The sequence below is a fragment of the Ochotona curzoniae genome, unplaced genomic scaffold, assembly GCF_017591425.1.
Source record: "Ochotona curzoniae isolate NIBS_2020 unplaced genomic scaffold, NIBS_Ocur_1.0 contig_4516, whole genome shotgun sequence".
Taxonomy (NCBI): domain Eukaryota; kingdom Metazoa; phylum Chordata; class Mammalia; order Lagomorpha; family Ochotonidae; genus Ochotona; species Ochotona curzoniae.
Window position 1 is genome coordinate 1,438,742 of NW_024466313.1, and position 21,104 is coordinate 1,459,845.

General features: G+C 44.3%; 1 protein-coding gene across 1 annotated transcript in view; it reads right to left on the minus strand.

Annotated features, from left to right (window-relative positions):
• The window catches only part of DSCAM (DS cell adhesion molecule), a 600,899-nt gene that overhangs the window by 50,797 nt on the left and 528,998 nt on the right, over positions 1–21,104 (minus strand). Inside the window, exons 21-25 of the mRNA XM_040986640.1 lie at positions 10,167–10,320; positions 4,979–5,096; positions 3,232–3,395; positions 1,424–1,522; positions 373–561 (exon numbers count right to left, since the gene is read on the minus strand). Of these exons, the coding sequence (XP_040842574.1) occupies positions 373–561; positions 1,424–1,522; positions 3,232–3,395; positions 4,979–5,096; positions 10,167–10,320 (724 nt within the window). The remainder of the gene's footprint in view (positions 1–372; positions 562–1,423; positions 1,523–3,231; positions 3,396–4,978; positions 5,097–10,166; positions 10,321–21,104) is intronic.

Below are 21,104 nucleotides of genomic sequence, written 5' to 3' on the forward strand. Positions count from 1 at the left end.
CTTGTGCCTGGTGTCCGGTGCTGGAGGCTTGGTCTCCTGCTCGCAGTAAACGGGAGGGGATGTTTAAAACACAGAGACTGGTGGAAGGTGATTGGGTCACGGGGTTTCCACTCTTCTCTTGGGATTGGATATGGTCTCCAGGGACAAGATCCATGACAAGAACAGGTGAGGCCACCCACAGGTCTAGGCCCTCCTGCACACACTGTGCCCACTGCTCCCTGGTGGTGAGGCCATAGCACCAGGTCTGTCTTCAAGAACTCAGACCTTCCAGCTTCCGTAAGCATGAGCCAGAGGAAGCCTTCCCTCAAGAAGACACCCAGCCTCTGTGTTTTGCCAGAACCACAACTCAGACGGAAACAAATGCCTACATACCTTTACCTAGCGTCTTCGCTTCTATGATTTCACTGATGCGTCCTGGGCCCACTCCATTCTGGGCGGTGAGTGTGAACTTGTACCAGGTTCCACATTTCAGGTTTTCCAAACGGTAGGAGCGCTCGCTGGGGCTGATGGGAAAACTGCCCCACTGCTCACTGTTGTCTTCAGAATATTGCAAGATGTAACCTTCAGGAAACAGACAGGGCAGGGCCAGCATTAAGTGCTGTCCAATGGGAGGTAGCTGACAGCTGCGTGAGGAAAGGGAGGTGGGATTCATGCATCTTAGGAGAGAGCATTTTAGCTGCTTCTGCTGCTGGGGAATCTGACCCAGGCTGGGAGAAGGGTCCTCACGGACTGCACCTGACACTGTTGCCACGCAGTGTTGCTGATCTTGTGGTGAAATTAAAACCACTTTCCTTTATTGCCTTGTAAAAGCTGAATTAATTGGTCAGTGGGGAATGGACATTAAGTGGCTTGGTGTCTGCTCTGGAGAGCAGATGGGCCACAGCCCTGGGCTGATGCTGTTAGCTTAAGAAGAACAGAGCTCTGGCTAAGATCCTTCCACCAACGGGAAAGATCTCCCACATCCTGGCCCCATCTGTCACCATCCAAGTGGGACCTGGCTCCGAGACCCGAGGCCACTTCAACACTGATGGCAACTTGCTAGCTTTAGCACTTCCTCCTGGGGCATTTCTGCTTACTGCTGCCTGTGTCCATTTCTGGAGGCCTCACTCTGAGTTGGGGATTTAAGGGCAGCCACTGCCCCACCGTATGGGTAGAGACCATGGAGTCCTGGGAGCTTCATGGACGTCTTCAAGCTGAACTTGGTAGTGTGTCCCTCCTGGCTGTCCAGCATCGTTTCACTCACACCAGATGCACCAGCCACGTTTTGTGAATGGGATTCCCAGACCAACGGTTTGTGTTTAGCATAAAAAGAGATGTTTCATTCCTTGCCTACGTGATTGCGGATTTAATTATCCTGTGCACTTTTAGGGGAAAACATGTGTCACTTAGGGGCTTGTAGACAAGTTACATTTTTTTTTTTTACCTCTGATAGAGCTGCCCCCGTTGTCCCCAGGTAGCCAGGAGAGGGTGATGGAGGAGGCTGTGGTTTTGGATACCGTAAGCCGAGGCTGATCTGGTGGGACTAGGAAGGAAACAGATTTTAGAAAACAAGAATTAGTGTTTCATATATTTAATCTCCCGTAACAGTCATTTACCAAATCATTTTTAGCAGCCATTTATTAAATAAGTGTTTTAGGTTGCCAAAATATGCAATTCACATCTGTCAAAATGTCTGTCTCATTGATATCCTGGGCAAAGAGATAGAACAGAATGAATCTATTATTTAAGGAAAATTCCACATTTCTACTTGGAGATAAATCTAACTCATTTCCTCACACATTTCCGAGTTGTTCTCAACTATCTGCAATCTTTCGTAAACCTCGTTAAGACACGTGCATTATACTGCTCTGAATTTAAAGCATCAAGTTCAAGTGAGAAGATAAATGGCACCCATTTAGCTGCTGGAGAAGTGGGGAGAGGGAGAAGCAGCTAGCAGGAAAAGAAACCACAAACATTTCCACATTTTAGTCCTTTCTCTGAGAAGCAACAAGTACTTATTCATGCATACGCACACACACACACACACAAACACACACACAGAGTCACATACACACCGTCACACATACATACCGTCACACGTGCACACACATTCTCACACATCCATATATTCTCACACATACATATACTCACATACATCATACCCACACATATACATACACTCACAGCATTGTGCATACACTTTCACACATGCTCAACACACACACACACACACACACACACACTCAGTTCTAAAGTCAAAGGCTGCCCCACTGAGTCGCAGGACGTGAACCCAACTTCAGCACAAGCTCTGCTGAAAACTTGTTCCCCCTAAACAAGCAGGGTATAGCATAATTGTGCACGGACTCGGGTCTCACAGACATTCAGAATTAGACTAGAGAGAGATGCTTGTCAAACGCCCAAGCATCATCGATTGATCCAAAGGTCTGGAAAATGAACCTGTTTAGAGTCGTCAGGAAGAATCCATCTTCCACAACGCCCTGGAATCCTCCTGGCTCCAATTAAGTAGAAACTCAAGATCAATTCACAGTGTTTCATAAAATATACTTCTGCCTCTGCTCTCCCCTCCTTGGGGACACCATTGATTTTATTTTTATTTGCTGCAACTTATTAACATGACAACACCTAAATCGCAAGAAGCGGATTCTTGGATTTCTCTTGTAATTAAATAGCGTGCTACGTCCACATATGAACCCAAATAATGGCTGTTGGGGATTTTTACACCCAAATCTACTGACAATCTTCTTAAATTGTAATGTCTGTTCGGTGTACATCCAGAACCAACTAAACACGTTGTAATAACTGTACAGTTACATATTGCAGCAATAACCTTAGAGTTTCAGGCAGCGTCTTTTTCTATACATTGCATAGAAAAATTGACTTATGTTTAAAAATCATGATTTAGGCTTATTTTTCACTTGTGTTTTCTGGGTTGCACTTGTACATATATAGGCTAAACAGTGCAGCTAGCAGAGAGATCAAGAAGCGTTTGTGATATGCTTATAAAAAGAAAAAATGAGACTGGGTATTATATATGCAAAAAATGTATTGTAGCCTAGCATTATCTCTGAGGTTGTGAATGCCTTTTATTGTCTTTGAGGAGCTTAATTCTGCTTTTCCAAACAAACATGGAGGTTTTTGGTAATATGGAAATACTCATGAATTCTTGGTGCATATTGTTTTTCATCTTGGCATTGAAACCCCGCGTGTGAGAAGAGCCCCTGGGTTCCCTACCTTGCACTTGCAAGTTGAGGATGATTTCATCCGAGCCCCAGTTGTTGTTGGCAACGCAGCTGTAGTAGCCAGAGTCCTCGGCCTTGACCGTGCGGATGATGAAGCTGCCATTGCTGAAGAGGCCCCGACGCCCATCAATCGTCACCAGGCTGGGTGTCCCGTTACTGCCTCACAGGAAGAAGAATGCACAGATTAAAGGAATTACAACCCCCACCGGCTGAAGAGCATGAGACTCCTGGCAGGGACCACCGCCTGGGGAAGCTCAGCAAGCCCTGCCACGAGGAGGAAGGACAGAAAGGGCAAGGTAGCCGAGTGCTTGCTTTGTAGAAAGGGTGACTTGGGAAGCAGAGGTGGTGGGCCTGGGTCTGGATTCTGCCCGTGACACCTACCAGTGAATACCCTGTCCCTGGCACTAAACCATGGGGGCCCTGGAGAACCCCCTTTTTCTGCTCATCTAGGGATTCCTTCTGAGTACAGAAAGGTGATTTTGGCCAAATCCTAGAGGGGAAATGGATTTTTGGGATCACTGATAATCTTAAGTAAAGACTTACAAAGTCTAAACTTGACACACACACACACACACACACACACACACACACACACACACACAAATGGGCTATGGTGATAAGTTTATGTTGATAAGAAACAGTTTCCTTGGGCCAGTGCTGCGGCATATCAGGTTAAGCCACTGCCTGGCACACTGGTGTTCCATGTGGGTGCTGATCTGAGTCTTGGCTGTCCTGCTGCCAGTTGCAGCTCCCTGCAAATGCACCTGGGAATGTAGCTGAAGAGGTCACCATCACTCATGTGGCAGACCTGGATGAAGTTTTGGGATCCTGGTTTTGGCTGGGCCCAGCCCCCGACGTTCTAGCTCTTTGGGCTAGAAACTATCACTTTCTTCTTCTCTCTCTTTTCTTTCTGTTTCTCTCTGCTTTTAAAATCAATAAATAAACCTTTAAAAAGCATACAAAGCCCTGTTTCCTGGGTACACAGCCAATCACTGGTGGCAGATTGTCTAGCCATCTGGGGTCACCACCTTACATGGTAGAAAGTCAACTTTGCCTCCGGAGCTTACATATTTTCTTTGGATTAACTGGTCTTAAAGACAGCGAGAAAAATGGTTACTGGACCAAGCTAATAATTTCAATGATTTCTATGTTTTAAATGCTCATGTTTGAAAGGTATTCTTCTGAATCCATTACGGCAAATCTCTGTTCTGGTAAGTGGTTTCTCAACCCAATTTCATCCCCTGAACAGAGAAAGTCATTTAGAAAGTTAGATGGACAGAATCCATTTCATTTACTTTCTTCCATCTATCTTAGTTTGCTATTACTGAAACAATTACAACTGAGTTCAGAAAAGCAGTCCTGGAGCTAAGATTGGTGGCTCCCTGTCTCTGAGGGAGAAGAGAGAGGTGCCATTGTGACACAATAACTTTGTGACAATCACACTTAATGTAATAAGAGACAACAAATTTCCCAGTGATTATTGCTTAGATGGTCTTTTCTGCAAGATGCTCTTAGGAATTTCCAGGCTCTGAGTGTTTGGAGGATTGACCTGAAAGATCAGACCCTGCTGGCGCTGGATGAAGCTGACATGTCTGCTCTCAGTGCTGACAGTAAGATTCCTTGAGTTTCCATGAACACATGTGGATGAACACATTAGGGCATTGCTAGACCTTGCACTGGGCAGTTCCTGCAGTAAGTAGAAGGGTTTCCTTAACGACACGGGGTGGGTAACTGGTTACCTGTCTTTCATCCATTTTACTGCAGGAGAAGGGTCGCCAACAGCCTTGCAAGGCAGGACAATGTCCTTCATCCATGGAGTAGTCACCGTCCCACTGAAGGTGAGTATTCGGGCAGGGGCTGGAGACCAAACAGAGCACAAGCCTGGTCACTCCCCCCAGCCTGTCCAACCGGAGGCCCACGTGACCTCCTAGGTGACCTCTGCACAACAATCTCCCAACACCCCACACGAAGCCCTAGCATCACAGCCGTCAACACTCCTCTGGTATTGGGATTAAAACGGATTTTTACTTCAAGAACATACAGATGCCTGAAAACCCCCAGTGTAGCATTATTTTTCTGCTATTGACTTAACATGGGGAGTCCAGATGAAATATGTGGGGATTCATAAGCCATGCAACTCCAAGCTGTGTTTTCTATGAGGCCAATTATTTTTTCAGGAGACTTTATGAAACCATCTATCTTAACACAAGAACTGTGCATTAAAATATGCTTTTAATACCTAAGAAAGTAGACAACATAAAGCAGAAAGAGCCAGAGACAGGAAGAAGTACCAGGGCACCAACTTAGCAATTTTGTGGTCTTGTTCTAGCTGCATCTTCTGCACAAGCTCTAAGGAAGAGGAGCGTTTCAGAGTGGTCTCCATGGAAGAGACACTGGCTGAGGCCAGTGATCTAGATGTCCAGGTGCCTGGACATACCTGGAACATGGGCAGCCCCAGGAGAGGGAGGAAGATGTTCAGGGGAACCTTCCTCAAAAGGGCCTCCCTGAAGACCAAGGGGGACAGTGGTGGTAGGTTTCTGGTGCTTTCTCTTGGAGCCAAGTCACAGAAGCCACCAGACACAAAGGAAAAATCAATTTGCCCAAATCTTGCCATGCGTCAGACACCTTCTTCAGGGGTTGGGGAGATTGGCAGCAGCCAGAGCCTATCTCCTTCCACTATTTTGGCTAACCCACTTCAGGCACCACCGTGGGAGCTGGGGATGCAGAGATGCACACACGTGGGAGATGAAGGTGGGCCAGCACTGGGACGTTTGAACACTCAGGCTTGAGGACTAAGAGGCTAGGGAGCATGCTCTCAAGGAAAGCTCTGGAATTCCAGAGAAGGCAAGAGGGTCAGCTCATTAGGAAGCCATCCTGGTACAGACCGTAGTCACTAATGTCGGGCAAACCAATCCTGTTGCAGTCTTTGTTAACTGGGTGATTCCCACCCTGGCCTCAGTGATTCATTGGTTCTAAAGGTGCCTCGTGGAGCCTGTTGTCTAACAAGCATCTCAGCTGATGCAGAAAGGAAGCCATGCTGCACCTGCCCCCTGGACGTCCCACCTGATCCTGCACTGTCCTCAGCCAGGTGGCCCAGCTCCTGGCTACGGCCAGTGATGCCTCTGTCACCTCCTCGCTGTGGCCTCCTTCCCAGGCTGGTGCCCATCCACAGCACTGCTGTTTCCACAGCTCCATCCTGCCGCTCTCTCCAACAGAGTGCCAACCCTCACCTTCTATCTCAGTCTGCGATTTGGATTCTGCTACCTGCCCTCAGGTAACTGAAGACCTACCTTGGTCTGTGCCAAACTGCAAAGCAACCTAAAACAAGTGCCCTGGGCTCAGAGGTATATCTTCCTTCTAGAATAAACCATTTGCTCTATAATTTCTGTTCCTATCTGGATCTTCACAGAGATGACTGCTACAGAAACAACTCCACCCAGAGCAACCCCCACTCCAGATGCAGATCCTTGGGCACAAGAATCAGGAGCTAAACAGTTCTGGAAAAATCCACACTGCTGAGCCATTAGCAGCCACTGTGCCCTTCTGGCTATGCTGTTGGCACTTCCTGCCAGGACACCCTCCTTCAGTGATTCACCTGCCACCTTCCTGTCCTTCCCCTTGCCAAGGTTTGTTCCTCCCCCCACCATCCCCAGATGCCTCAGAGCTGGCAGAGAAAGGACACAGGACACTCTGCCCCTGCTGCTCCTGCTACCAGATCCTCGGCCATCATGCTTCGCTTCTCACAGCCCTGAGGTTGTCCACTCTCTGGTAACCAACCCCATCCTCTCCACTGGAGTCTCCATTAACCATGCAAACTTGCCTTGATAGTGGACCTCAGGACACCAAGAAAATCAGAACTTTCCTGGGACCAGACCTTGTTCTGCCTCCAGCTTCCTTGTTCCTCCATCCTTTGTAGACAAACATGACGTATGTGTCAAAGCGGAAGTATATCCGCTGCTTCCTCACCTCCCACTTCCTTTCTGACTTTCCCAAACTCACTACCGCCTGGTCCTCCCAGCCCACTGGAGCTTCTGTCACAAGTCCAGCACAGTGCTCCACAGAACAAGAACAGGGGCATTTGTCTACACTTGACCTTTCTGCAGAAACTGCCTCAGCTGACCCCACCCCGACCTTAGATCTGTTCTGAGCCCCCAGTAAATTCTGTGTGGATCCTCTCTTTGCTGGCCTCGCCCCTTTCTCTTTGCCTGCCCCTCCTCAACTGTGCAGGATCCATCCTGGACCCTCAGTCTCTCTGGCTTCTGAGTGATCCTCTTCACATCCCCACATGTTAGACACAGCCAGATGCTGACCGCTCCATGTGGCTCCCTCCTGCCAGACATCTCTTGAAGGGCAGAACAAGCCCCACTGTGATCAACTCCAAAACGATGGCTCTCATCACCTTGGGCCGAATCTGCTCCAAGGCCACAGCTCCTGTTTCAGAAGCTGCTTCCTCCACATCTTCTTCAGCAGTCAGTGTCTCTTGCAGGCGCCAACTCCTTCCAATGAGTGCTCTCAGTCACACACGCACAGCTCACTTTACACTCCACTGCATTTCAGTTCCCTTAGCTGCTCCAAGCTGGTCACAATGGCAGTTCAACCTCTCGTTGGTCTCCTGCATTGCCTACACTTACCTCTGAAGTCTGTTCAGGAATAAGACCAGGGTGGTCCCAAGTAGCCCACCCACCATCAATCATAGCCAGCGCACGCTTAAGGTGTCAGTGATGAAAGTAACAAGGTGGGAGATAAATGGCAACTCTGAAATGTCTTCAGAATTTGTCTGTAAATCTAAAATCTTAAAATCTAAAGTTCATCACACACACACACACACACACACACACACAGAGCATCAGATATCTCCTCGCTCAGCCTATAATCCTGCAGTGTCACCCCATGTCACCCCATGTCACTTTGAGTATAAAGAAAGTCCCTGGCAGGTTACAAGTTCAGCACAGCCAAGCACCTGCTCTGGGATGCTGCCCTGGCCCCAGCATCTCTGCCTCCCCAGATAAATTCTCTGGCTTTGCTTCTTTCCTTCAGCAGCACTGCCTGTTGCACACTGCCTCATCTCTCCGTGGCCACACCCTTCCACCTCTGACCTCTTCATGAGCTCCTCTCACACTATTTCTTTATAGCACTGAATTCAGTGTGCACCAGAGCATACAGCTTTGTGATGTTGTGGACCAGCTGATTTTCCAGCAAACCATAGCTCTGTGAGGGAAGACTGTTGACACGTTGGGTTAGATCATCCTTACAAGAGAACACTCTGTGCTGAACAAATCCAGATTCAGGATGCTCAGCCTGATTGTACTTCCCGGAGCCATGGCCTGGTTCTGTGATGATACGTGAGTATACCATGCGGGCACTTCCAGCTCTACCCACAGAAACTTTCCCTACCGTCATTAAGTTCTTTGCCCATTGATGGGGCTGGAAGAGAGGGAAATGAGATTTGCAAACTCATAAGGTAGGATTGCCTGGATCTCTGAGTCACCATGTGGAGGGAGCCACTTGGCCAGAACACCGTGTTGGACTAAGATGGAGGAGCTGTTTGCTTCAACCATCAGACTTCCTTGACTAAACACCCTATGCTCCTAACCTGGTGCCTGACAAAAAGCGGAACTTCAAGATCTCACAGCAAATGCCTATTATAAAAACCTTATGCATGGATTTCAAAATCACTTTGTGCCAGAAATAGCTATCTTTTAATTCCATTTTCCCAGGATGTTTCAAAATACACTTGGCACCACAGACACTCAAAATGATTTACAAAATAACCTAATGCCATTTCATCTCCCCAGAAAATGCCTACTCATTGGAAGTAGCCGGTTTTTAGTTGTACCCGTTCTGAGTGAGTCACAGCTCCCTGAAGTAGCCAGGCCATTCCTGATGAGGCCAGGAGACGGAACATTGAAAGCACGAGGGTGCAGGGAAGCAAAGCTATGGTGAACCCCACAAAATGCTTTGTGTTTGCTTTCATCCTATGGTGCAGTCCTTGTTTCCAAAATTTTCCCCGATGTTCACTATTTTCTCAATGTTAGGGGGGTAAAGATGCCTGAAGGATACAACAGACCAAAAAACTCCATCAATTTTTTTTCTTTACCAACCATAGAGTTGTTTACTTCTTGTATTTATGTTCAAAATGGAACATAATTCTTTTCTCCTGTTATTTGATTCTGCCTATTTTTTTTTCCCCAGTTACCACATCACCAAGTATATTATCAAGAACTCCTGGAGGTAAAATTGGAATCTTGGGATGTTTATTTTTCTCTTTCAGGCTCTCAGAGGTCATGCTATTAATACTTTGCTAGGATTCCTCACTCAAGATCAGCAGGCATTACCTGCTGGCCTGAAACTGCAACACACAGAAATGGCTTCACCCTGAGAGCTCATTCAGGGGCCTGGGATCCCTGGCTGGAGGTAATTTGCCAGCAGGATATCTTGGGCCCATCTGTGTTTTTTTAGGGACCGATCTAGCATCCACCTGAAAAGCTGTCATATTCATTTTTAGGAGGCTATTTTTCTTTGGTGACTCCAATTTTCCACCGCTACGTGAGGGTACTGTTGACAGCATTCTGCCCATAGATGTGTGGTTAACAATTTTTTTTTTACATTTGGTCGGCTCCACATTCCGCAGAACACAACATGAATATTTCTCTTTCAGAACTGATTATGGTGAAAGTAGACCATCCTTGGGGGGACACATATGATGGTCTCTACCCACACCGGGAGTCCCTCGTTCTTAATGCCACAGCTGCTTTCTCACTGGCATGAACACCCAGAGCCAGCTGACAGCTGCTCGATTTCTTGGCCTGAAATGTGATATTCTGGTTTACCTGATTTTCAGGGCATGGTTAGTTCTATTACAGAGAGAACAGAGCATTGAAAGTGGCCGAGTAACAGCAGAACAGCGAGAGCCTTCCGGTGGCTCACCTTTGGCTAACGGCTCTACCGTGATGATTTCACTGCTGTTCCCTCTTCCTGCCGACGTGACAGCCACCACCCAGACGCTGTACTGACGGTTCCGACTCAGGTTGGGGATTCTGTAGGAAAATGAGTCAGGGGAGGCTTCAAACTCGCTGATCACCTGTGAGAGGAGACATAAACGTTCCCACATTCAAAGAAGCAATCGGCACACGTGGATTTCCTAAAGGAATGGGTATTGACATATTAACCATCATTAAAAGGTAGAAATTGCAATGTGAAATGTCACGGCTAAGTGTCGGTGACTGATGGCTCACACGCCTCCCTGCAGCGCCCTGCTGGCCGACAGCAGGGCTGCCATCTTTACGTCACGTGTCACAGTGTTTCTGTCCGCAGCTGTGCTGGAGAAACAAGAGTCAGACTGACCTTCCCGCACGAAATGACACAGGGAGATGCAAAATAAATGACATGATGCTCTCAGGGGCATGTTGCATCTGCAGCACATGGAAGATGAGAAATAAAAAGTCAATTTTGCCACTGCGGAGTTTTATGTTTTTATGAGAGTTTTCAGGCCATGACACAAAGAAAGGAAACCACAGGGGGTTCAGCAGCCCCTGTGACACTCAGAGGAAGCACTAAGAAACTTAAAACAGCTGGAACCAATGAAGACAATTACGGGAATAAGAGGCCTACTTGAAGACATTGCTGGGAATCTGGGTGAGCTGACCTGAGCTGACCTGAGCTTACGCGTCCAGAAAGGACCTGACGCCAGGAAAGGAACACCCCCCCGGAAGTTCACAGGTCTCAGTGCACAGCGTTTCCTGGCCTGGGAAGAGTAACAGGTACCTGTGCCTGTGGGATAACCCAATCAGATCTCACCTCAAGGGTGGGGAGTAATTAGCCCCAAACTGAGCACTACTCTAATCTTGCAAAAACAAACAAACAAACAAACCAACAAACCACACACAATCTTATCAGCAAAACTCAGAAACATCAAATGATGATGAAGGGAACTTACCACATTCTATAAGAAAGACCAAAAATACTCAGAGCAGTTAAAGTTCCCAGCACTCCCAAGAGCTAAAGTCAACCGTGTTTGGCATCCAATAAAGTTTTTTTCCAGGCATGCATAACCCAAGTATCCCTCAACTGGTGAATGACTAGACCGGATGAGTTGGGCTCAAACTGTGGAGTATTATCCAACCTTGGAAGGGGATGATGTATCATACCTTACACTTATTTTGAAAGCCTCATGACAAGTGAGAAATAATCAAGCATGCATTTATTATTTCCTGCACGTGAAATGATCATGAGTGCACACTCATAAGGAAAGAAAGCAGAGTAATGGTTGTGAAGGGCAGGTCAGCCAAGGGGCGCTTGGGGGTGGCTGTCGATGAGTGTGGGCTTTTTCTGGGTGATGAAAATGTTGTCAGCTGGACAGGCGAGTTATGCACAACCCTGTGAATATGCTATGCCATTGACCTGCAATCTTCAGAGGTGTGAATGTTGGTATATGTGAGTTATATCTTAATCAACCAGTTTCAAAATATTACATGAATGCCAAAAAAACTTGGGACAATATGACCTATAAAAACAAAGTCATTCTAATCAACAGATTGACCCATAATTGACTTAGATACTGGACTTACAAAACCAAGAGAAATAGAATTATTATCAATACACTCATAACTGTATTATATTGGCGTATATTCAAATTTTTAAAAAGACTTATTCATTTATTTGAAAGGTTGAATTACACAGAGTGAAGGAGAGACAGAAATAGAGATCTGCCATTTGTTGCTTCACTCCCAACCAGCTGTAATGCTGAGGGCTGAGCCAGGCTGAAGCCGGGAGCCAGATTTCCCACATGGGGGTAAAGGCTCAAGCACTTAGCCCATCCCCCACTGCTTTTTCAGGTTCATTGCAGAGAACTGGATCAGAAGTGGAGCAGCTGGGACTCACACTGTCACTCACAGGTTACGGCTTAACCCACTATGCCTTAGTACTGGTCCCATGTTAAAAAAATGGAACGGACATAGGTATGGCATGAAAAGATTCAGGAAATTTGGAACATAACTGTATGTATAAGATTTTAAAAGAACACACAATGAGCTATTTAACAAAACACTGTATAAATAAATATTAATGAACTTGACACAGATTAAAACATATTATTTTTCAAAAACATAATTTCAAATTACCACCCATACATATTAACTCTGAGTGGAAATGGCTTAAATTCATCAACCAAACATCAGAGATTAGTAGACTGGATTAAAAAAACAAAACCCATCTATTGTTGCATACAGGAGACATATCTCACCAACAAAGATCAGTAGAAACCGTATCTCTTGGATTTTTAGTTTTATTTTGTTAGTTGCATCTCTTCAAAACACTTTCTTCTCATTAAATTCTTCACTGACTCATAGATCATACAGAGCATCATTTTCTTCAAGAAGGTTCTTGATTTTCTTTTTCAATTCTTCAGTGACACATTAGCCATTCAGTAGCATGCTATTTAACTTTATGGTGTTTTTAATTTCTTTTTTCTTCCTGTTGGTGATTTTGTTTTGTGGCTTTTCATTTAAGTGGATGTATAGTAACTGTGTAATATAGACTATTATATCTAGTATCATGTTATTTAACTTCATGGCATTGTACATTTCTATTTTTCTTCCTGTTGTTGATTTTGTATTGTGGCTTTTCATTTAAGGAGCTGTGTACAATAACTGTGTCTAAGTGTCTAATGAAGACTATCATATCCAGATGTGAAGATACAATGCAGTATGTATTTCTACTTCCAGATCATAGATGGACTCCCAATGAAACTGTTCACTATATCTTGACAATAGGATGCTGGACTCTCTGCTATTGTCCATGCCTACGATGAAAGACTTATGACTGTTCATTAAGAACTATGTTATAGTAATAATATAGGGGAACCCAGTGAGGGGGGGAAGTAATTGGAGAGAGGATAAGGGAAATCCCAGGGCCTATGGAGCTGTATCAAAAAATGAAAATAATAACAAGTAAAATTAAAAAAAAGATAATTTCAAGCAACTTAACATATGTATTATTGGAGACACGAAAAGAGAGGAGAGATAGGACAAGAAAAAAGGTATTTGGAGAGACAGTGTCTGCAAACTTTGCAGATTTTATGAAAACTCTAGATGCACAGGGTCAAAAACTGATCAAGAAACTCCCAGCTACAAAATCATTAAGAAAATCACACTAAGGTACCTGACAGCCAAACTGCTCAACTTTAAAAGCAGCCAGAGGAGGACATGGTCTATAGGAGGGGCAGAGAAAAAAGGTAACAGCAGACCTCATGTCAAGGACAATCCAAGCAGGAATACACCGTGGTGTCTGCAGTCCTAAAGAAAGCACCCTCCAACCCCAGGCTGCACATCCAACAGGCACACTCCCAAAAGGAAGTGAATAAAGCATTTTTCAGATTTACAAAAGCTGGAAGGATTGGTCAGCAGCAAATCCACGCAGAAATATTGCTGGCTTCTTTTAGGTAGATAGAAAGAGTCCAGACGAAAGAATGGAAAGGATTAAAAATGCAATCTACATAGATAAACATGGGAGAGTTCCCTTATCATTTATGAACAACTTTAAAACTAATGTGCATGACAACCATAGTACAAATGGAAGAAAAACTTGAAGGATACTATTCTATGATTCTTATACCATACGTGAGGTGTAACCAAGTGAGAGTAAGATGGTTCCAAGTTAAAACTGTAAGTTACCAATTCTAAAGAACCCACTCTAACTATAAAATACAGAATAAGACATCAGACTAAAAAAATGGACATGTAATATCAAAAATACACAGCTAATCAAACAAGACAACAAGCGTAACAAGGGAAACCACCACAAGAAAGCCCAGCTAATGAAGCTGCAGTCAAACCAAATTATCTGAACAATAAAATCAAGTGTAAATAGTCTAAATATCATCATTCAAGGCAAAGATAGCTCACTTTCATATTAAAACAATAATCTATGCTGTTTGATGAGTTTAAGACATTTACGTTCAGCGTGAACACGAACAGGTGGTAATTCAGTCCTGTCATTTTAGCAATGGCAGGTTTGGAAGAGGCATATTCTTTGAGCTTTTCTTGACTGTGGGAGAGTTTTATTTCATTTCCAAAGACAAAGGGAAGCTTTGCTGGGTATGTTATTCTGGGCCAATGGATTTTTCCCCTTAGAATCTGGAATATGTCGCTCCATTCTCTTCTGGCCGGCAGAGTTTCCTGTGAGGGGTCAGCTGTGGATTTGATGTTATTCCTCAATCAAAAAAACAAAATCCATCTATCTATTGCCTGCAGGAGACACATCTCACCAACAAAGATCACTGGAAACCAAATCTCATGGATTTTGAAGTTTTTGTTTTTAGTTTCATTTCTTCAAAGCTGTTTTTTCCTCATATTAAATTCCTCACTGACTCATAGGTCATACAATAGCAACATTTTCTCCAAAACGGTTCTCGACTTTCCTCTTCATTTCTTCAGAAACACATTAGTCCTTCAGGAGCATGTTTTTTTTTTTTTTTAACTCCTTGACATTGTACATTTCTATTTTTTTTCCTGTTACTGATTTTGTTTTGTGGCTTTTCATTTAAGGTATGTATAGTAACTGTGTAATGAGACTGTCATATCCAGATGTGAGGATACAATGCAGTATGCATCTCTACTTCCAGATCAAAGATGGACTCCCAATGAAGATGTTAAATATATCTTGACAACAGGATGGTGGACTCTCTGCCATTGTCCATGCCCACAATGATGGACTTATGACTATTTATGAAGAATTATAGTGTTATAATAATATAGGGGAAATTGGTGTGGAGTGAGGCAATTGGGGGGGATGGGTAAAAGAAACCTCTGAGCCTATGGAACTGTATCATAAAATAACAATACAAAATGAAAAAATATAGAAAAAGTACATATGAGGTGGTAAAGACAGCTGGCATGCAGCCTTCATGTCAGGAGTGGCAAGGACCAGAGAAAACCAATTAAAAAAAAACAATATTTAACTATATGCCATTTATAAAAAGTATATTTCAAATACAAGAGAATGAGTAGGTTAAAAATAAAAAGATATGAAAGGCATTTCCTGATACCTCAATTGAAACCAAGCTGGAGCACCTCTATCAGGCAAAAAGCATTTACGAGAAAGGATTTCCAGTGTCACAGAAGAAAGGGCTAGATCACAGTGAACAAGCACCAGCCATGGACATTTATTTGTCCAATGATAAAGCTTCAAAGTCTACAAACCAGGGCTTGTGCAATGGCTCAAATGGCCAATCCTCTAGCTTGCAGCTCTGACATCCCATATGGCTGCTGATTCACGACCTGACTGCCCCACTTCTGATCCAGCTGGGGACAACCCAAAGCCTTGGGACCTTGTACCCACGTGGGACACCCAGAAGAAGCTCCTGGCTCTAGATTTCAGGATAGCTTAACCTTGGCTGCTAACAGCCATTTGAGGAGTGAAGTAGTGAATGGAAGATCTTTCTCTCCTTCTCTCTAAATCTGTGTTTTTAGTGAAAATAAATAAATCCTTTCAGAAAAGGACATAAAACAAAACTAGTGGAGAAGAATTGGCATTGTGGATTAGTGGATTAAACCACCTGCTGACAATGCTGGCATTCCATATGAGGGCCAGTTCATGTTCTGGCTGCTCCATTTCTCATCTAGTTTCTTACTAAAGTACCTGGGAAAGCTGTGGAAGTTGACCCCCCAAGTGGAAGACCTAGATGGAGCTCCCAGCTTCTGGCTTCGGCCTGGTCTAGACTTGGCTGTTGTAACATTTTGTGGCTTGAACCTCCAGATGGAAGATTTCTCTCTCTCTCTCTTTCATAATTCTGTCTTTCAAGTTAACAAACTTCAAACAAAAGAGGATGGAAAGACAACACAGGTCATAATTCATCCTTAGTAAGTCATGTGGAATAGATGGGGTTGGCATAGATCCACATTAGAGATGAAAAACTCAAGTTCAGAGGGTGAGTCGCTGAAGTCAGAATGCCACACAGGGGCAGAGCAATGGTTCAATTCCGTTTTAGAGCCGCTGCTCACTGAATCTCATACTGCCAATGTATGTATACATATCTCCACTCCCCCAGTGCCTTCTCCAAGCAGGATGGCAGCCGGCTGAAACCGGGAGCACAGAATTCAATCCGGGGCTTCCATGTGAATAGCAGAAGCCCAAGATTTATCTTAATCATCAAAACCAAGACCCCATGCTTAGCCGATGAGAATAAGGTCAGAGCATCGCCACTGCTAAAAGCCTAACTTGTAGGATTTCAGTGTCGGACGATTAAAGGGAGACTACAGATCCCTCAGACAGATGTGCAACTGCCTTTAGCAGCTGCCTGTGCGGGGCTGTGCCTCTGTATGCCACCTGCTCCTCCCACCGCTCCCCGCACTCCACCCCCCGGATCTCCTGACCTGTCTGCAGAGTATTATGGGAAAAGAGATTGCTCCAGATCAGAGGGAATTTGATTCCTGGCAAGCTGAGGAAACAATCCCAATATTACATGCGCTTGCATTTTGCAATGTTCCCTGCAACGTGGCTGCCAAACTAATTTTACAAAGCTTAGTGATTGGCAAACTATACCAATTGCTCTCAGTGCACATGAAGCACCAAGAAGGCCCTAAAACATGTTGATCGAATAAGGATCTTCTGCGTTGCATACTCAGCTTTTAGGTAAAAACTGGAAGGTGTAATTGGTGGATGATTACACTCAAAATGTGCATCTTATTTGATTATAGCATGCAGCATGAATCTAAAATAAATAAAATTAAAGAATAACATGTGATGTTTGTGAATATTTGTTCAGTCTTTATGCAGAATATTAAATGAGAATGATGGTAAAAATGACCTGTTTAGGAACATTTCTTCCTGTTGAAATGGTGGTTTGTTTCATAGACTGGAAAGGAAACTCCGGGTCAAGCCGTTTGATAGTTCCTGCTGCTGATCCGGTAAGCTTTGTGTTGTGGCCTCCACCCTCTGACACCAGTGTTTGTTCCTTTGATAACGGCCATTAAGTGACATCAGGCTCCCAATCTTAGGAGAAGGGCAAGAGGGAAGTGACAATCAAGGAGTTCCCTTTCTTAGTAATGCTTGTGACCGGGTGTCAGATGCGGCTTTTCTTGTCTTCTTCAAGTTTCATCCACTGCCTTAAAGGACATATGCTTCTAAAGATGCCACTGTTGTTTCTCCAAACAGAGATGTGAGGTCACCTGCGCAGGATTTGTTGGTTCTGATATTTTGCCAATCACTCATGCCAGGAGTCCCTAAGATGCTGAGTCAGAAACAGGACTTTTCTTCACCGTGATGTCTGTGTGCATTTTCTTGGGGTCATGAGCTCCAAGGAAGCCATGCACAGAGCTTGTGGTCTTTGGTACACAGAGCTAAGAAATTGCTTCCTGGGCAGGCTAGCTGTGGAGGCAGGGGGAACCTGGGCCGCTGCAGGGGACAAGGTGGGACTGGGACTTGTGTTATTCCGTAGTTGGGAGGAGGGGGCAAGGAAGGGACACTCTCACACGGACCCTGGAGAAGGAGCTAATCTCTGGCATCAGATGTGTCCCATTGAGGGGCGCGTTGAAATTACGTGATCTTTATTCTAAATAGACTCTCCCCATGAGAATGGTGCATGATTCCACCACTATGAGCTGTTTTAAAAAGGGGTGACAGATAGAACAGCAACAACAAAAAATGAGCTACAAGGGATCAAGCAAATATTTAGAAGTACATTCAGCAGTAGTGGAGCAAACAGATTTGATTAAATCCCTCTCCTTAATCCTCAGCCAAGAACGATTGCTCTGAGAAGGGAATGGGAAATATTGCTTCGTTGCACAAATGTCCCATTCAGTATCATTCAAATTATAACAACAGTGGCTCTATTTACATTTCAATCATTGTTCACCAGATTTTCAAACACAGCAGTCTAATAGATGGTGAGCTGACTCGCTAGTTTTCCACATTACGCATAAAGCTCTTCCAAATGTGGGGAACGTTCAATGACAGGAACTGGCTCTTATTTCTGTGTTGCTCCTGCTTCTTTTAGCTGGGTTGCTACATCAAAGACTTGGAAGCATTTAACAAGAATGGGTAAAGAAACAAAGTGGAGCTTCCCTCCCCAGGGCTCGAGATCAAACATGGAAGCACAAAGCAAGGCAAACTCAACCTCGCTATTTCTGGGGTATTAAGGAGCCAGATACGTGAAAAGGGGACATTTGTGAGGACACCTGAAAGATATTTGGGTGGAGATCTAAATACTTAAGTATCTGAATATTTTGTTTTCATCTAGCAGATTTTCAACTCCTTGGGATTGAAGTACGGTGGTTAGCCACTCTAGGTGACGTGTGAATTAATGATGACTGGACAGATAAGGTTGGACTAACTATTTGAAGGAATAAATAGGATTTGTGAGGACTGGGGCTGCCAAGAATTCTGCACCTGTTACCGATTTCTGTTAGCCACCTGAGAAAAACCCTGCTCTTTGTCCCCGACTCAAAGACCAGAACAAATCTAACGTTTATTATTAATCAATCACCTTTGCATTGACATAGCCCTAGGAGGCAGACATGTTGCTTCTTTTGTGGTATATCAGAGAAGAAAGTGGAGTGACAGGACCAAGGGCGTCCCTGGCTCATGGCATGGGACAAGGATCTTGCAGAATGTTCTTGGAGAGAGACTCAGTTGTTGAATATAAAGCTAGTCATGGCAAATACTGTACTGAAATGGCATGCTTATGGATCTTAACGGGGCTTTATGATTGCTGCCTTAGGAATGTGAAGGCCCATGATGGGGAGTGATGGGATGCCAGAGTTGGCCATATGCACCCGCTGTATCTCCATCTCTACTTTGGCCTGTGGTGAGAAAATCTATGTGAAAGGTGTCAGCACGACATGTAGTATTCTGCCGAGGTCTGGTGCATAGACTATAAGGTAAATTCCTTCCCCCAAAGAATAAGAAATAATCACAACCTGACAACCAGGAGATTAACTAAACATCATGTACAATACGTTTTTGACCGGTTTGAATTCCCTTTGTAAAACTACCCCTGCCGTAGTTGAGGACACAGATGACTATCTAGCAAAACAAGCAAAAACCTCAGGCATTTGCTTTAAAAATAGACCTGCAGCAATGCTTTGTAAGTGTTTTGACACATTTACCTCCCCCAAGGTATATCCAGAATGGAAAATGCAGTGGATGCTGTGGATCTGAAGGCATCGACTGTAGGCTGGTCACGTGCCAAGTGCTCTGCCATCTGGGGTAAAGTTTCAGGTTTCCTGGGTACAACTGTGAATATCTAACAGCCTGAACAGTGACCTCACCCAAAGAGCAAGGACTGGCAGAAAGCTCATCCCTTCCTTGTGTAACTCCACCTATAGTGTTCGCATCTCATATGGGCATGCCAGGGCTGCTCCATTTCCAATCCAGCTCACTGCTAATGCATCTTAGAAAGCAGTGGGAAAAGGCCCAAGGGCTTGGATCTCTGTTGCTCATGTGACAGACCCGAATGGAGTTTCTAGCTTCTGGCTTCAGCCTGGTACAGTTCTGGCCATCACAGTCATTTAAGAAGCTAACCAGAAGATAGATGATGTCTCTGTTTCTGTCACTCTGGCTTTCAGACAAATAAAATAAATGTTAAGAAGGAAAAAGTACAAAAGAAGAAGTTTAAGTGTCCTCAGACCTATTTTTTCTGCATGATGACTCCTGCCTTTTGGCATTACAATAATTTCTTTCATACGTAAGGCCTTGGCAAATCAATGTGATGGAATTGGCTACCATGAAGCATTTCAAATACTCTGGGAATTTCTAGAACTCTCAATCTTTACTCAGTAATTACCAAATTCATTTCCAAAGCCCTCACCTTGTTTAGCTCAATAGATGAACTTGGAGAGTCTTTTCATAGCCTCTGCATGAGGGGCTATGGCTGCCCTGTCTTTCCTGGCTGTCTGTTCATTCCACCCTATGTGAGGTTCTTGCAGGCATCACTGCCTCTCTCCACTGGGTCTGGACTCCCACTGGGGGCCCTGACTGCCCTTTGCTCTGTGAATCTCACAAGGATCCTACTCAGTCCGGAGCATTGCAGGCAGTCAGTGCCTACCACACCAGGAATGGGACTGGACCAAAGAGATGCTTGCTGGGGCTGGCACTGTCGCACTATGATTGAAGCTCAGGCTTATGAGGTTGGCATACTGCAGTGCTGATTGGAGTCCTGGCTACTTTGCTTCTGATCCAGCTCCTTGAACACGTGTCCAGGAAAGCAACAGAGTGTGGCCCTAATGTGTGACTTCCTGTCACCGATAAGGGATACCCAGTAGAGTTCTAAGTTCCTGGTTTGGATCTGGCCTGGGGCTGTTGCAGTCATTTGGAAAGGGAACCATGAAAGAGAACATCTCTCTCCTTTTATTTCCATTTTCCTTCCTTTCCTCTCATTCTTCATCTTTCTCTTTCTTTCCAATAAGTAAATATTTAAAGAAAATATTAAAAATGCATGTTGTATTAAGTAAGTTCAATAATGACCTAGAAGTGATGTGAACACCATACAAAATAATGTGTAGAAAATAACTACAAATTCACAGGCTGCTCAGAACAAATTACTCATCCTGATAGCATAAAAAGAATTTTATTTAAAAAAATTTCAATTAATGTTTTAATTAAAAATGAATTCTATTAAAGAATTATGGTGTTTTTAAAAGCTTTGATATCTAATTTTGAGTGTGCAGTTAAAAAAAAAAAACTTGAATGCTCTGATTTTGTAGACAGAATGGTTACAATGGTGATTGAAACAACTCCCTCATAGCAGAATAAACAAGGTGGGCTTCTCTTCTAATGAAACGGAGATGAGATTTGTACAACACATAAACCACCCTGTTCAGTGGCAGAGAAGTGAATTAAAGTCTACGAAGGATGAAGCAGTTAAGTGGT